Raw genomic sequence first — 18,860 nt, 5'->3', positions numbered from 1 at the left:
AGTGCTCCACCTGTACTACAAGTCTTGAGCCATTGCAAGGGTATGAGAAGTCATCCAGAAGTATGGAGAACAGAACCTGCTGACCACTGCAAGGGAAGGGTTAATAACATTTGTAGTATATGCCATAAACAGAAAGACCACTGGTGCCTATGCACAAGCCACAAAGGTTCCAGCTCTGGCCTTGTGGAGGAGCACTGATATAACCCTTATCTCCTCTGTGCACTGAAGTTTTCAGGTGAACCTCTAAGCAAGAAATTCCATGCCACTCACCCTTCACAGGCAAACCACCAACACCACCACCAGGATGTTGACTGCTGTTCCCATTTTCGAGTTACCTGTGTTATTAATCTGAGAGGACAAACTCACAATTTACTTTCAAAAATTGCTAACTAATGGTGCTTAGAGAAATCACACAGCTTCAGGATGAACAATTTGGAACACAGCTGCATTTATGAGTTGCTGTATTTTAAAATCTTCTGGTTGACATAGCCATGTTTATCAAAGGCTTACAGCAAGGCCACATGGAATGAAATCCAAGGCTGCAGGTGGTGGTCAGAATTTTACCTCCATACTCTTGTAGGTATGGCTATAGAGCTTTTTCTTTCAGCAGAAGCCTGCAGCTTGCCTGCTGAAAGCTGGGTAGTATCTATGGGATGATGTTGAATCCACAACTGAGGATTTTCTCCAGATGGTGTACAAAGGTGAGAATAACTCCAGCTTTATGTCTGCATTCTGCTTCAGATGCTTCTCTGCATCTTTCTCTCACCAATGAGAATGAAATTCCACCTGTTAAAGGTTTTCAACAGACAAACTGCACAATGCCCTTGCATTGTTTCATATATAAAACGAGCTCAGCACATCCTTGGCCATTTTGACAACAGTAGAATGTTACCTTTTTCTATAATTTGGGGCAAAAGTCAAAGAATAGTTTCTGAAAGTCCATAGCAAAAAAGAATAAATATAATTTTATTTTTAGGTTGACAAGAAGTTTGTATTTCTCTTTTTGCACAATTTTGCATAATTTTAGCAATTTAAGAATGCCACTAAAGATAGTTTAAAAAAAACCTGTTAAAACAATCTCATGAATTATAGGGAAAAGGTTAAGCATACTTGAAGCAATTACTTGATATAACAATTTACTTGCTGCAGAACTTTGTGGCACAAATTTGTGTCCAAGGTCATTTTATGACGTCAAAACCCTTCAAACAAATCAGGTGTAATCCATGCTTTTATTTTAAAGTAAGATTTAGTTTCCTCTTTATACAGTCCCACGTAACCTGGTTCTGTAACAGATTTCCACATCTCCCTTTCAATTAAACAACATTGTTCCATGTACCATTTCTCCCTTTACTGCAAGAGACTTCAGTGGAAAGCTTTTTCTGTAACGATATCCACATCTTACTTCAATTAGAAAAGAACAGTTGATACCCCTATTTTACTGCCATCTGCTTCTCTGCTTTTAATGAAAATGTATGGCTTAGAAATCAAACACGTCTTTTACTCAGAAACATTCTTGTCACTCCTCAAGAACAGCAAGGGGAAATAGTAATACCAAGTAAGGGATCTTTTATCTTGCTACTGAGCTTCCTGTGTGATAACACGCACCAAAGAGACAAAGTGAGAGAAGGCCCAGTTTTCAGGGACAAAAGCGCCAGATGGGATTAGCTCTAGTGGTGTTTCCAAACACTATTTCCTAACTGCAGGGCCAAACATGCCTTCAGTCTCCAGCTGCAGAACACAGCAATGCCTACCACATACAAATAAGCTTCTTTTAAAGTGCCTAGTTTTTAATGACAAAGCTCAGAACTGATGGCATGACAAAAGCTCAGGCAGATCACATTAAACACTCCCCTGACTCAGTACCCCTTCTCCTACAGGAGCCAAAAGCAGGTATTTAGGCAAGACTGTGAGAACAGAGCAACCATGTAGGACACTTCCAACGAATACTTAACCACCTTCTAAAAATTAGCAAGTTGGGTAACGAGAAGAAGTTTCTCTGCATTGTCCCAGCATCTTCTACTTTTTACTTTTACCATCAAACTGATGTGTGTTAATTCAACAGAAGCAAGGGTTTTGTTACAAGTATGGACAAACTTACAGAAAAAATTTCCTTCGAGCATCGCTGCACTTCTTGTATATAAAGTTTAATATTTTAGGACTTGTGTTAAGTATCAAATACTCCAGAAAAGAAAGTGTGCTTCACTAACATTTTAAAATAATAATTTTAAAATAACTCTTGTCTGGAAAGCAGTTGACATTTACTGCAAGCTATACCCATTCTTTGCATCATTATACAAACTTTCAGGTTCTCAAAGCTGAGTTTGCAGATGCAAACTTCAAAGCAACATGTTAAAAAGAAAGGTCACTCACTACATTTCTTGTACTTTGCTTTTATCAAGTGTCAGCTTTCCAACCTGACCACTTCCCTCAGAGTGCAGTCACACGAACACAAAAGTTCAGTCACCAGTCAGTCCTGAGGCTCCTGCGAGAAACATCAGTAAAGGCTCCAATTACCTGCATCAGTTTTCTTGAGAGCTCATTAGTGAGAAATTCCTCTTCCTTTTCATAGTTTACTGCAAGTGTTTCTTTTTCTTTCTGCAGGGCTTGAATCTTCTTAAATAGAGTATTACTGATGAATTCTTCTTCTTGCTCTGCCCTTGCTTGCTGTGAAATAAAGACATAGTTTTGAGAAAAAAGGGAACAAGTTTCCTTTCAAAAAAGCTGCAATTATTCCATTCCCCTTTAAATGCCTGTCATCCTGGAGGCCTGTATGCTGGACCCAAGTCTGTTACCAACCCCTTTTATAATGTTATAGCAGTTTTTTTTGGTTTTAACCTTTTGACTAGAGAAACTGCACTGGTGCTTTAAAGTGGCCTCCTCACAGCCAAATCCACAAACTCCTCAACCTTACAAACTCTGTAAAAGCATTATATATTCAGACACCTATTTTTACCTACTCTATGCCTGAAAAGGAACTCCTATCTAAATGCTCTCCATTACAAGCTAAAGCACAGCTCAGACTGATGCATGCACCTCTCTGCCTCCTTTTTAGATCCCTTAGACTGAGCTCTGCTTTCCAGGAGTCAAATTATGCTCCTCTTCTTTCACCCCAAAATGCAGAGCCACAGGCAGCACAGCTCCTCTCACAGGAATTCCTACCCCACCACCAGGAAAACAGCTATGGTACTTCTCATAACTGCTACTCCACTACATACAACAGCAACTCACAAAAATGCCGTGGGGTAGCTTCACTCCAAGCTACTCTGGAAATCTTCTCCATGCAGAATTACTAGAAGTGACAATTTCCATTTCAGCTTAATGCTAGCACCCTGCACTGCTCCATAGAGCACCAACCTGGGACACTGCTCTCCAGCATTCCCTACAGTTCAGGTGTTTGTATGGTTTTAAAGCATAAAGTTGATAAATGGAACATAAAAGTGATCTCTTGAAAGCCTGCTCTGGAAGGCCATGAAGGGTATTTCATATGGGCAAAGCAATGATCACAGCTACAAACTGGTAAAGCCAACTCTTAATGCCACAGTTCAAAGTCTAGAACCACTGAATGACAGAAATACTGCATTTAACCAATGAGGCAAGTTAGTGTTAGGAGTGATTTTATTCCCTACAATAAAATCCGTTACTTGAACTGCACATATGTAACTGGCCCTGATTCTAATAAAATTACACCAGATTATAGTTTATGCAAACATTCTGCAAGATTTATTTCAGTAAACTTAGAGAGAGGAAAATTTAAGAACTGAAACAGACATCACTGAAAGCTTATATTCCATAATCTTCTGCCCAAAATGTGCTAAAATAACAATTTCTTTATACTTATTGTACATTGGAAAATGCTTGAAAGATTTCATTATGTCAATGATCTTTTAACTGGAATGACACATTCCCTAGTGGTCCAAGAGCCAATTACTTAGACACCTTCAACATCTAGGATAAAAAGTTAATTAAAGAACATAACTGTCTTTCAGTTTGGTGAAACAATAGGACAATTAGAAATTTTCCTCACGGTATCACAAATATCATAAAATCTAAAGCAGTGGTTTGGAAACTTCTCAGTGGAGTCCTCCTTCCATCAAGTCCTTCTCTTCACATCTTTGTCTTTGCCTTCTTGTCTCTTCTCCCATCTCTACTGCTTCCTTTTCATGGCCCTTTCCTTACATACTATCTATCTGCCACAGCTCCCTTCTCTCTGTCACCACCGGAGAAAAAAAGGAAAGAAGGAAAGAAAAGAAAAAGGCAGGTCAGGCAGAGTTTGGTGGTTTAGCAGCTTAGGTCCTGCACAACATCTCCTCTCTAATGTATTGCATGTTCATAGCAAAGAATAGCTACTCTAACATTTTCAGCAGTGGTCATATCAAGAAAATAGAGATTTGTCCAGGAGGTCTGAAGAAATGTTACATTGTCAGCTCGCATCTCAATGCATTAAAACTCCTGGAATCTAACTGATCTGAGAGTAACATAATCTATCAGCTTCTAAATGTGGCTTTACTTAGAGCTACCAACCATCTTATGTCTTCAGAGACATTCCAGAACAGAGTAAACAAGTCAAATTGCAAGGGCTCATTGTCCTCAAATCATTAAAATTCATGCATACTGTTCCAAAATCAACTCCTCCACCGCCTTCACTACATAGGATTTTTACTTGTGTCTGTTTTTCAATGGTTCAGACAACAGAAGACAGTAACACAGACCAAGCTTACCTAAAATCAAATTAAAAAGCACTTGGTTCTGAAAAACAAAAGAATGAGGGTGTTTCCGCTTTGATTTCTATTCATCTGTAACTTGCACAGATTGGTTCTGTTCATGCTTTGCACCAGTCAAAAGCTCTAAGATCACATTATTATAGCGGCAAGCCTGCACAAGACTCTCTGCCAGCTCCTGGTGTCACATTAACGATGGCGCTCAGGCCAACAGGAGCTGCCAAGATCCCTGTCCCGGCCAATGCCCAATGCCCAATGCCCCTCCTCTGTGCCCGCACGGGAGCCCGTGAGGCCGGGCAGCAGGCCAGCCCAGGCTGGGGACACCAGGATCACAGCCTTTCCCTTCCTGCCCCCTTTCCTCTGCCACATCTGCCTCCCCAGCTGGCAGGAGCAGCGTGCTGGCAATGCCCGCTTGGTACCTGCTCAAAAACCGCCCCGCAACAGCCCCTGCGCCCACAGCGTGCAGGAGGCTCTGGGGAGAGGGTGGGCAGGATTAAATCTGCCTCCCTCACACAAAGAATGCATTTCTCAACTCAACAGCAGCAACCCTACACATCTACACACGAAGTGTGAGTCCCAGATATCCACACAGCACACTGAATGTAACGGATATCCATTTAATTACCCAAGGGTCAGCACTTTCAGCACAAACATTTTAGCTGGGAAACATCAGACATGTGATTTATTATCACATTTCTTCTAAATTTCATACTGAAACTTGCCCTTTATCTTGTTACTCATTAATTGGTGATAAATTATTTCAAGTAATAGGGATAATTCATGTTTACCTTAATATTGCCTAAAGTCTTGAAATCTGTTACTTATTTAGCCAATAATCAAACTGATTTTTCTGGGTGTGAATACACTGTTTTTCCAAAGAGATAACCTGTCTTTTTATTAAGTATCTGTATTTGAAAAGAGGCCTGGTATCATCAGCAAAAAAAGAAGAGAAACAAAATACGGAAATTAGAAATGCTAGGTCTTCCACAAAGGTACATAGTTCTTGGTTTTCCTCTATTATCCATATCACACTTGACATGCAAAAATACCAACAGCCATTTACTCTGTTCTGTGTACCATATTACAAAATAAATAGCTAAGGCACCGAGTGATACATAATGCTAACACCTGATCAGTCAATCTCTGGAAACCAGAAACAAGCAATCTGCTTTCACCACATATTGTCTGCATAATAACAGACATATCCACCTGCCTCCCATGTCTCAGAACTCCATGGACAGCTAACATGGAGCATTCCATGGATGCATCCACTAAGGAAAATCTCTAATTATTGTGGTCAAGACTATAAATGCAAGGGCTATCATGTTACTTTGCTGGAAATCAAGAATAGAGAGGGAAATAAAAAGCACTTCATGCATATAAGCCACAAAAAAACTTCTTCTACTTTTGAGGAAGAAAAATCCTATTATTTTTCTTGCAGAAGCTTGTGAAATCCTGATCACTAGTAGAGCTGATGCATGAAGTGTCATAAAAATCTGTTCTTCTGATCTTAAATTCCAAGTAATTTGAAAAGAACTAAGAAACATATTTTCCTAAACTTCAGTAGTAACCAAGTATCATATTAGGAATTGAGCTGCACTAAAGTTCTTTTTCCACGTGCTGCATATACTACCATAAACTGGAAGTTTTGCCATTAAAATATCTTCCTTCTCTCAGTTCTTCTTGCATATACACCTTCAGCAGACCAGGTTCACACTGCTGAATTTCCCTCTGATCTCTTGGGTTTGTGTTTCTGCTGGGATGCTTTTTCTGTATCACTGCACCACACACTGACCACACTGCTCTAGTGCCACTGGAACTGTATATGAAGCACCAAAACCCAGTACTTCTAATGAGGCATCAGCTTACACATATTCACATAAAAAAAACCAAAAAACATCCAGCTAGCTCTTCCCGAAGCCTCACAAGCCTTCCTGATACTGCACAGCAAGCAAGTTCAGCAATCCAATTAATACCAGCTCTGTGGTCAGTATCAGACATTACCAGTGACCTGACATGCACATGTTCTTGCATTTTAGTGTCAGGTGTCATTTCAGATGATTTCAGCAGTAAATGTTTCACAAACTGCTCCAGGCACCTATACTCGACCGCCTGCAAGGCAGATGCCAGGCATGCCCAGCCTGCATCCCCTGTCTCCAGCAGCATCCAGGGTAAAGGTTCAGGGGATCTTGTTGGAAACAGCCTACCAAGCATCGTTTTGCTCTAATCCACCCATGAAGGTCTTTCATCTTTATGTCAAGAGCCACCATGACCTCTTTACCTTTCATCCAACTTTTCCTGGTGCAGTTCCTGCAGACAGGGCCCTCTGGACAATGTAACCCTGTAGATGGAGCTGAAGAGCAGTTTAATCTGACACAAGAAACTCAATCTTTGCTACTGAATATAGACTGAAGGGTTGGGACAGCTTCGGGAAGAGATGATCTCAGTTGCTGCACATGTTACACTGAACTAAGGCTGTCACTTCAGAAAGCAGCCTTCTCTAAAGTCCTACTCAACAGGATGAGGTAAACAGGGTGAGAAGTGCAGGAAGCCACAATGACATGATTTTTGAATATGCAGCTCTTGCATAAAATAAAATGTAAGCTTCCCAACTCTCCTGAAGTCCTCCTCTCTCAGTACTAACTCAAGTGACTGGTCTGGCCATACCTTCTGGCACCAGGTTAAAATGACACAGAAAACAATACATCTACAAATGCAGTAAACATTCCAGTGAGCTGATACTGTTTCCAAACAGGAGAAACTTTAACAGTGCAGCTATTTTTTTGCTACAAGCCTTCCAACTGCATCTGAAATGATCACAGTGCATGTAATGTGCCTTACAGACTGTGAGAAACATGAACCACCACAAGAACAGAAGTCAACAGCAACTCAGAGAACTCCCACTACTGCCAACTGCAGCGACTGCCCAGCAGCACATTCCTGGCTGTAAGGACTGAAGGACAAGGAATTCCCACCCAGTCCCAGTAACGATTTGGGCACAGCTTTCCCCTCACCCAAAGAAAGGTACTTCTTTCAGCTGGGTGGCCTGTCTGAGAGAAAAGAGCAAATGCTCTTATGGTGGAAGAGGTGAGCTAGAATTCCAGTTCTGGGGTCAATTTGTAGTGTGATTTCCTGTCTAATCTGTGACAAACCCCCGGGGAAACTTCCTCTGTTCTGACATAAAACTACCTTTTTCTTCTCCCTTCTTTAAGATGAGTTTTCAGGAATAAGGGAGCAGTAATACCTTTGAATGGTTCCTTCAGGAACCCAAGCTGCAGGGCTGATTTTTTTTTTTTTTTTTAAACACAGATCTGGTAGTGTAGGAGGAAAGCACTGTTTTAGTTGGTTGGCTTCTAAAAACAAACAAATAAACAGACACCACCCTCCCCCAGAAAAATCACAAACTTCCAGGCTTACCAAATGGTATTTTCCAAATACACTAAAGAAGAAAGAAATTCATAATTGAAACTTATCCTGAGAACTTCAATTACTCTAAACACTATCTATTGTGTAACATTAAAGCCGCTGAAGCAGAATTGCTTCAAAGCACAAGTCCTATTATATTACAGCTATTCAGTAGATGAGTTCTGCAAGAGGAGACAAAAAAAATATGGTTTTTATTATAATAATAATAATACAATTTATTACTGTAATAATAAAGGAATAACTTGATGATAAAATACCGTTTAAAGTATTAAAATACAACTCCTTTTAATCTCCATTTATATTCGGAAATTCTCTGTCCCCTTCATCCCCCACCGCTCTCCTTTTTAAAAGGTCAATCAGGTTTTGGCCTGACATGTCAAAACACCTCGGTCACAGCACTCCTGCTGCCAGCTCCAGGCACACCAAGTCTTTCCCTCGATGCCTAACAAGTGACCCAACATATGGCCACACAAATCCACAAGGGCTGCAGACTGACTAGAGAAACGAGCTGATTCAAACAACGTAAGAAATACATTTTTCTCCCAAGCTAGTGTTAACCACAGTCAAATGTTTTCAGCTCAACATTGCTTGTGCAGCCTGGTGGGACCTTCTCTCAAAAACTCAAGTGCATACATCTTTTGGTTTGAGAAAAGCCCTCAGAACTGACCAGCTTCCTAAACACAAAAGTCACTGGTATTTGTTCATGCTAAATAACCTCTTAGCATCAGCAATGAAGTAAATTGTTTGATGGTATGCAATCCCATTGTACACACTTCCTTCCCTGCATTTTGATGTTAACCTGAAAGTCTTGCACAACTGAAACACACAAGTGGTAAAAATGAAATAAGCAAGTTATGAAAACAAGCTCATTTGACAAGCATAAATATTTATAAAATGAATGCATCTTGCTAATTACAAACGAAGTGTAACAAGCTATATGAATTTCATAATTAATACAATCAATTCCAGAATTTACTTACATAATTGAAAAATAATTTAAACAGCTTTCTTCAAAATAGAAAAAATATAGTATAGTCCCATGAAGGGTTTTTATTACAACAAAATACTGGCACATTAAGTAGTCAATAAAAATGCAGCATGTGAAAATGCCACATTTTTTGTGACCGACAAAATGTCAAGATAGGGCCTAGAAAAATGTATCAATAACTTTTACTGAGCAGTTTAACCATGACGACATATTGCTATGCAATCTTAATGTAACTAAAGATTATATGTTAATAAAACACCATAAAGGAAAAATGATCAGGCACATGCTAAGCACTTCCCATTCTGAACATTCAACATGGCAACTTGAAGAATCTACTATTCATTAGGCGCATGCTTTATAGCTCTTATTTTTCATCCACTTAAACATCATCATGTAGAACAAGCTCCCAGACGGTTATCAGGGCTGGAGTCTCTGCTTCCAGCACACAAGAGCTGTAACCTGAGCCAACAGAAGTCACAGGCCAAGGCAGGAATGACCCAGCAGGAAAATTAAATCTAGCCTGCAGACCTTTCCAAATGGCTCTGTTTCATGGGGTTCTCTGTCCCATGGCTGCACAGGCACCACATATCTCCTGCACTTGCTGCATTTTCAGCAGCACTGATTTCCAGTGCATCTGCAAAGTAAGTATCATGTATACAAGCACAAACAAACCCATTGCCCCTAGGTCCTCAAGTTCACTGCATACAAGCAAATATTGCTTCAAAATGCACATTAAATGTTCCTCAGAAGGGCTGTAATGACTGCACATGCAAACACAGCAAGGAAGGCACCAAGAATGGGACCCCGTGAGAAAACTCCATCATCCCAGCACAGGCAAGGGACCATTCCCAGCACAAAGCTTCAGCAGCACATCTCTTCCAGAAGATGGTGCTTTGCCAGACACTTCCCCATCTTTGCTAGTTTGTACCCAGCTGAAGACTTACACTGACAAAGACAACCAATATGGAAAATACAACCTCACTGTCATATCAAACTCTGCACCAAAGTTTGAAATATGTCTCTCTATTAATCCTTTACTGATGACTGCTAGAAAGAAATTTTTGCTTTACTCTTTGACTTCTAGTTCCACAGCTGTTTTACCGCTGGATTTTGTACTGGAAATAGTTTGCTAGTTAATAGTGTAAAAAAAATGGGAAACAGAAGCACGTGGAACAGGTTTTGCTTTTGCTCAGCCTCAATATAAAAAGTGCTGAAAAACATCACGAAGATGCACATGTACACATAACAAGATTTGTAGTTTTATGTTCAATTTGTCTGAATTTTCAAATGCACAGACTTGTCAACATGAAAGATAGAAAAAAGATCATATTGCTCATAGCTAATCTTGTAGCATACCCAGTTTTGTTGGAGGTGGTGTGTGTTAATAATTTTCCACTGCCTATGTGATCATTGGAATAACCATATATTTTAAAATGCTGTGGTTTGTTTGACCTGTATTTATTTATCTACAATACTCAAATTTAATGAAATCTAGTTGTTATGCTACTTAGAACTAATAACAACAACTTAAATCTCTAGTAGCAACACCACTACTCAGTACCACCAGTACTAGAACCTACATGGAATGTAGCACCCCAGTAAAAATTATTCCAATATCAGATGTCTCATGCATGTCTCACTTCATAAATTAACATATTTAAAATGTTTTTTTAGTCTATTTTCTGCCCACTGATAAATCAACATTTATCTTCAATGTAACCACACATTAACTAGTTAATTTTGCTGGACTGACCAATTAGGAAACTCAAAACTGCACATTCCCAAAATTTCAGGGCAGGAACAGCAAACCATTTAGCAGAAGAGTAGACTATTAGGTGACTAACTTAACACCCAGCTGCTGTTCAGAGGTATATGGGTGCTAACAGGCACTGAGTTATGTTCTAAAATAACAAACTTCTGCTCAAAATGCAACCACAGCAAACTCCTGTTACAAGCAGCTCCACAGCCACAGCTGTTTCTCTACTCAAAGGCAAAAGGGCACAAATGAAAGCAGTGAACAGAGATTTAATAGTCACCCCCCCAGATAACCTCCACAAAAATCCTACTTCACTTCATGTAGTCCAGGTAACTCATTGCAAGCATGTAAATATGCAAACCACGTTTTTATTCATCAGAGTACATAAGAGTTGAAGTGTAATTCTGTTACACCCAGTTTTTCCAGGCAGCAGGTGTCAGACCACTGCCGCATGGCATGTGCCATGCAGTGTCACCAGCATACCACAGCTTTAGCAGCAACTGTCCCTGCTCCCAAGCACAAGACTGCACATTTTCTCACTCTGAATGGGTCCTGAGCACCAACTGCCTTTGTATTCATCATCCTTCCCTTCTAGGTAAAAGTGGTTTTCAACACTTGTAGATCCTTCTTTCAAGTGTGTATAACCTCTGGTATATCTACATCAATCAACCTGTTCTCCTTTTAAGTTTTATAAAACTAGGGATAAAGACCATCAATCAACCTGTTCTCCTTTTAAGTTTTATAAAACTAGGGATAAAGACCACTGGATAAAGATCCATTTATGGGGTTTTCAAACTGTAGATGCTCACCATGTAATTTCTTAATTGTCTTTAAAAACTCTTAATTGTCTTTAAACCTTTTTTTTATTTGGTGGTGGAGAGGCAGTAAATGGGACTGTTGTTGAGATTTTGTTTGTTTTATATGACAAATTTAAATACAGCTTAGGTAATCATTAGGGATGGCAATGTTTTTCCCCACAGAAGCAAGGTGCCCTTGGCCACTCAACAAAAACAACCTCTTAAGAGGGTTAAAATCTCCCCCAGTTTCCTCTTACACACACTGACTTCCCAGAAAAACACTTTCACAGTGATTAACAAGAGCTGGAGATCAAACTTGTTATTAATTATAATCATACCTTTTCCTAAACCAAACCGACGTATTCAAAAAGTGAACACAAGGTTGTCCAACTCACTGTTAAGGCACACTAGCTTCAGCTTCATTAAACAAAAATAAATGCTTCTACTTACCCCTCCTAGGAGTCAGTGAGTAATTTCCTGGGTTTTTTTCCTTCTCTACAGCTTGGATATATTACAGTACCTATCACAGTATTTCAAAGAGCAAGCTCCTCCCAGGCTTTTAAGGCAAGAAACAAGTTTATTAATGTGTAGTGTATGAAAATATGGTGAGGAATAGGAAAAAATACATCCTTGGCCTTTGTATTCTCTGTCTCTGGCCCATACAAACATGCATGATGTGGGGGAATGCAATCACCCTTCAATATTCATCCCATACAGATCTGGGGAAGTAGGTCTGACACAGAGGAAGTTTTAGGAAATGCCTACCCACCTTTCCACTCACAGGGCAAGGACAATCCAGTTACATGTATCAATATTCAGAGAAAAGAGATTTTCAGCATATCTCAATTTCAGGTTAAATTTACTCTGTGAAACTGAGTGTCCCTCTTCTTGACCCAACCAGGACTTCATGGCCTGTGAGGACAGAGGTTTTGCCTAGTTAATAATTCCTGGCAACACCAGCCACGACAAAATATCTACTGTTCATTTTTAACAGATGTGAAAAACACATACACTTTAGAGCTCTTGCAAAAGTGCTGGTTAAACCCTACATTTTGCAAATTTCGTAATAGTGGCTTTTGCTGTTTATTTGAAAATGAAGCAAAAAAAAGTGGAAATCCCATCGCCTGGTGAAAGCAGAAATTCAACTGTAAGTCACAGAAAGAAGCATAACTTCATATTGTGGCATGCTTAACATTGCTGGGTTTTATCATGTCTGACTTGTTAAGAAACATTTATACTTTCACTCAGGACCAAAGCATATCATTGTAGGAATTATTTATATATGTGGTAGGAGTTTTAAGTATGATTAGCACCACCACCAAGGGAACTAAAAAGGCTTAGCCTTAAAGTAATAAGCAGAAACATCATATTTTAGGCAGTAAAGAATTAAAGCATCTGAGGAAACTTTACAGACAGCTGGAACACTGCTAGGCTGTTTCCATCTACAGCAGGGCTGAAGAGATGCTCATCCACCTCAACAAGCCCTCCACAAACTAAGACCAGACTGTGTGTAATATTAGAAATTTCAACCTAAGTAAAATTCAGAGTTGAGAGGAAGAGAAGCCTTATCTGAAGAGCTTCTCCATCAGTTAGACTATCAGCTGCGCTGAGGAAATACCTAATTTTCCAGGGGAAAAAAAAACTGCTGCAAGGGAATGCATGAAGGGATAGAGGACATGCAGGAGCTGAAAGGATCATCCCCATAGACACCAATTAGCCTACAATGCCTGTATTTTAACTGAATAATTGAAATAATTACAACTCAAGTGCCAGGATTAGAAACTGCTTCAAATAGTTCAGTAAAAATTGCTTCAGCTTTTATCAAGTAACCCTTGCACCCCACAGAAAAAAGATGTGAAACCTGTGCATCTGTAATTTGGAGTTCCCCACTTAAGATACATTTTTACTGTGGAATACTTCACCTCAACTGTCTTGCCGTCATTTTTACTTTGTTCTCCATCCCATACATTGAAATGGGACACTAACAGACTACCTAAGTAAAGGTCAAGTCACATCTTCAGTCAGACAGAAGGACCTGACTGGAGAACAGGAACTCGAGATGTTCTCTTCTGGACAACCCCAGGCTGCTGTGTTGGAAGCAAGACATCACAAGAATACTCCCTGTAACACATCCAGGGGAGCTTGCTTTATATTGTATTTTTTGCCTCTCTTCTAGAGCATGTCTTTGTCTCTTTTCCATTTATTCTGTTTGAATCCCAAACCCTGTGCATAATTCAATTTGTACATTTTGTCCCTATTCTCCTACTTCGTTTCATGGGGTTTCTTTTTCCTTTAAGAGGAAGACAGAAAGGATTCACCTCTTGCTCTCCTGCTAAATTCAGCAACTTCCTCCTACCCCCCTGCCCAAAAAAGAGCAGCAAAGCAACTGTTTCTCTCACTGTTTTTACAAGGCTATGCTGAGATACATCAGATCTCTACTGCTGACAATTTTCATTCCTGTGAAGGACAGCACAGTCTCATTTCTTAATTTCAATCTCATTTCAAGGTCAGTTTGTGAGACACTGGCATTCCATTCTCCTGCAGCACCCCACAAGCCCAGCTGCCTGATCATCTTGTTTGCAGCTGCCATATTCACTATTTCAATGGCTTGCAATGCTTCCAGTCCCCACCTGGAATCCCACCCAAGCACACTTTATGAGCGGTAGTAGAAAGAAAACCTTTCATGAAGTCTCCAGCAGATGCATAAGCTTGCTCACCACAGATCAGTATTATTTGCCCAATTCCTACAAGGAGCTTTGGCACTAAGTCTGTAGCTGAAAATACACCCCATGTATACCAACACTTAAAACCAAGAACTTGGAAAACAACTGCTTCAACATTAAAGTCAGTATCAGCAGTAGGAGGAAACAAGCAATGAGAACAAGTAAACAGAATTAACAAGTGCAAGAAAACCACAGATGACCACATACCTACCCTGGAAAAAGAAAGAGTTTAATAAAGCGAAATAATTTTCCTTCATCCTTTGAAATCAGGATTAAAATTCAAACTCCACTAAAGTAAAAACCACAACTAAAATGAAATACAGAACTTCCAGGATTTGAAAACTATTCTAAAACCTTGTCTATACTAGCTTTCTAATACTGGGATCAGCAACAGCACTAGAAGCTCTAAAAACCTCAATACTGATTACTAAATCTGCTGATGTGACTGGCGCAAAACTCAACTGTCATTTGGGCAAGTGACTAAAAAGAAGGTTAAAAATGTCTGGCAGATATACAGCAGGAGCACATATGACTATTTCTTCTTCAGTTGAAAGCAAACCTGTTGTTAGGTGTATGCAGTAAAAATCAGAGCAACCTCTCCTTCAAAATGCTTTTAAGTCACTGGCGATACACCAAGAAAGAATGGCCCCTAGTCTCAATAAATGCTCAAACCTGGCAATAAAGTCTATTCTTAAAATAAAAGCTGATTACAAACCAGTTCTAGCACAGAATTCATGATATAACCTCAATGGGAAAGTTCATTAAGAAGTAAAATTACTTTCTATGCAGAATAGTAAGCCCACAGAAACACCAGAACTTTGCCTTATTAAAAATTCCCAAATGTACTCTACAATTTCAGTTCTTATTTCACTTTCATCCCCAAAGTAATTCAGAGCACTATACCAGTATGCCTACTGACTGAAGACATTCCACCATTATTAAATATGGGAACGTCACATAAAGTAACTGATAAAAAAGTATAGTTGTTGTATAATATTTAAAGGCAAGCAAAACTAGATGGTTATCACAGTTTGGTATCAACCCAATGGCAATACTGCAAACAAATTAATTTACAGCATAAAGGACAGAAACATTAAACAGGTCATTCAGCATGGCTTTAGAGAGAACAAGTTGTGGCAGATAGGCAAATACTCACCTTTTAGCCAAGGACTATTTGTAATAAAGATAACCACAAAGGTGTAGGGTGTGTATAAGACACCCATATGAGTTTTTGATTTAGTAATACATGCCAAACATTATTTAAAAATGATTATAAAATAAAGTATACATCAGGATTTCCAAAGTGGCTTACTGAACTCAAAAACACTCATCAGTGGGAAATTCCATTTCACCGACATGTGCTAAGCAGGATGTTGTTTAAAATATTACCTGCACAATTAATTAATTCTCTGCACCAAATCAAGTGCTACTGGACAACCCAGCAGTACAAATCAGACCTAAACAAGGCACAGGGGTGCAACTCTATTTCTGCCAAAATAGCCAAAGCACACAGCAGCAAGCTCATTAAAGACAACTGACCACACCAGATTTAAAAAAAAAAAAAAAGTTCCAAATTAACCTATCAGAAACATTTGTGCAAATTTGAAGCAGGAAAGGATGTTTAGACTAGACCAGTGCATCATATATAATTCAACACTTTGGGTTTGCAGCATCTCAGAGATTGAAAGCTTAGTTTAGTTTGTCAATGTAAACTAAAGTTGCCTGTTACAGCCTGTATCTTGATGAGGAGAAAGCAGTGGATTCTGAATACTCATTAATCCAGCCAAAAGGCACAGCAGGAACCAGCAGCTCAGCCTTGATGAAACTGATGGGAAGAACAGGAGGCAGGACACCAAAGCCTTTCCAAGCATAGTGATTCTTCGTCTTCAAATTAAAACTAGATACCCTTCTCAAAGACACATTTCAAGGTTAGTTACAAGGTTCAGAGTGGAACAACTCCAAAAACCGCGTGACAAAAATTACAGCAGATGATTAAGTAAACCTCTGAAGCCTCAAAGTCCCTTAAAGTACAAGCATTCCTGTTGATTAATATTTGAATTAAGTTCCGAAACATTGACTTTTTCTGTGCTTTTTGTTTGTATTTTAAACAGCATTCAGGAAGGCCTGCAACACACCCCAGTGACATTCTGTTAATAGGACATGGATGATGTTTTCCTCTGGGAATAGGATATGCCAGTGGTTGTGTGTAACTACCAAAGTGAAGCACATGCTACTACACCTTCCTACTACTGGCTCAGCAGCCATGCAGCAGAAGCAGCACTGCTCTGACCACGCTACCCTGAGGGCCAAGGTAGATAACACCAAAGGGCATTATTAAACTTCCTTTTTCCTTTACAGACATTTGTAGAAGTTCAACAGAAACTCCTTTAGAACCAGAAGCGAATGTAAAACTGAAACACCAGACAGTCATTTCCTACATGCCTGCTCTTGGAAAAAAACGTGCCTGAAAAATTTCAGATGGACTTTCACAGTGCGTGAATTTGCTAATCTTAGCAAGGGTGTTGTCTTTACTCTAAAAAGCAGGTAAGCAGAGCATTTCTAAAATAAGTTTTTGAGCTACTTTCAGCTTAGTCCAGCTACAAACTGGAATGATAAATGATACAGCAGGATACAAAAGCCCCAAGTAGGTTTCTTACACCTACGAAAGACATCACAGAACTGAGAGTATTTTTCATACAAGCAAGACCTACTTTAAAATCAAGAGTAAATAACAGATTCACAGACACATTTTATAAAAATACTTTTGCTTTCTTGGTTTGCTTTTTACATCTCTCTGCTACTGATTGATTTCTTTTATTTATCCCCATGTCCCTTATCAGTACCTTTTAAAGATTCCTATTTCAGTTCAGATAGACTATCCTGCCCTTTTTCTTCTACTATTAATAGACACATTCTGTACTGGAACAGGTGTTCTGCCTTGAAATTCTGGTGAAAACTCCAGATAAGAAAAGAACATTTTTGCAGGAGATTTCTGACAGTACAGCACACCCTTTCACTTCCCCAAACTATCTGTCTAGGCTGACATTTTCCGTGAAGGCCCACAACAGCAGATCTCATGCACACACACAGATCCCTCTGCACACTTCATTCAGAACAAAACGCAAAATTGTAATTATTTCCAGCATCCAAATCTGGCTGTCATCGGGAAAACTCTAACAAGTCACAATAGCACACAGGATTTTTCTGATCTGCGAGCCCCAGAAAGTCTGTTTGCTTTCAGGAGATGGCTGTTATTGAAAGCAACAACTTTCTTCAGGATTTAAGTAGGGGGTGAGGAAATAGGAGCTGAGTAAGGCTTTTTTTTTTCTATTGTTCCTCCCAACAGGTGGGAGGCAGTTCACACAGCTGTGCAGAATTGCAGTGGAGGCCAAAAAGCCAGGAAATGCAACTGCCCTCTGCCAGCACTCCAGGAATGAGAAGAGTTAAGCTGGGAGCCAAGGTGCGGAGCGGAGGTTTAGCTACAGAAACAAGGGTAGCAGAGGTCTCACAGTAAAATACTGCCACTCACAATGCGCAGCAGTCCCGTGCCCCAGTGTTCCCTGGCAGCAGTGCTGCAAGCAGGCGCTACCAGACAGTGATAACTCATGGCAAGCTCACAAAAACCAGCATATGCCATCAGCACTTCGGATCAGACTGGCTCATCTGAATTGATGATCCACACAGCGCCACAAATCGGGATTTCTAGGATAATTCTCACCCCTACAAAGCAAAATCAGGGAAAATTAAAGAGAGATGTTCTTGTAAGATGTTAGAATGCATTAAAAAAAAACCTGCTACATCAGGCATTTTGGAGTGGGAACACTTCTAAATTAATGCTTCTCAAATACTCTACCTTCACCTCAGTTAAAAAAACTACGTAACAGAATAAGGCTTACTATGTTTTAATTTTCTAACTCCACAGAAGATGTCTGACTATAGCAGGCCAATTTATGTGAGTTACATTACCAAATCTAACATCCTAAAATAAGCACGTTGCAGCCAGGGACTAAAACTCCTCTTGTTCTTAGAAGCACTCAGTTCATATGAGGCCTGTCAGTTCAAAACAATAACAAAGAAAACCAAAATGCTTCCAGTATCAGCTAAAGGTTACATGGCTTTCACTGAAATAGGATCGCTTGGTTACATTAAATACTGAAGAGTAGAAAAAAAGGAGCTAAAAATCCAAATTCTACCAACTTCAAAAGAAACTTCCTGACCAAGACATACCTACACCCAACTGAAGTATTTCAGCTTTTGTTACATGCAGTAATTCATTCTTTTGAAAAGCAGTCAGCCCACCACATGGGTTTAAAGGTACTCTTATTTAACTAGAGAAGTTGTGCTGTCCCAGGCTCAGCCCATTAAATATGACATCTCCTTGGCAGACCTTTTTCACCAAAGAACTAAGAAAATTCACACAGGAAATCCACTTCTGGTAGTGCAGCACTATAA

The 18,860-nt window shown here is 39.6% G+C and overlaps 1 protein-coding gene across 2 annotated transcripts in view; it reads right to left on the bottom strand.

Moving 5' to 3' along the window:
- CCDC6 (coiled-coil domain containing 6) overlaps positions 1–18,860 on the bottom strand; it is a 52,429-nt gene that overhangs the window by 30,156 nt on the left and 3,413 nt on the right. For both annotated transcript variants that reach the window (XM_030275810.4, XM_030275811.4), the window contains exon 2: positions 2,515–2,664. In XM_030275810.4, coding sequence (XP_030131670.3) covers positions 2,515–2,664 — 150 coding nt within the window. The remainder of the gene's footprint in view (positions 1–2,514; positions 2,665–18,860) is intronic.

The sequence above is a fragment of the Taeniopygia guttata genome, chromosome 6 (genome assembly GCF_048771995.1).
Source record: "Taeniopygia guttata chromosome 6, bTaeGut7.mat, whole genome shotgun sequence".
Lineage (NCBI taxonomy): Eukaryota > Metazoa > Chordata > Aves > Passeriformes > Estrildidae > Taeniopygia > Taeniopygia guttata.
This window is presented reverse-complemented; position numbering and strand designations above follow the sequence as displayed.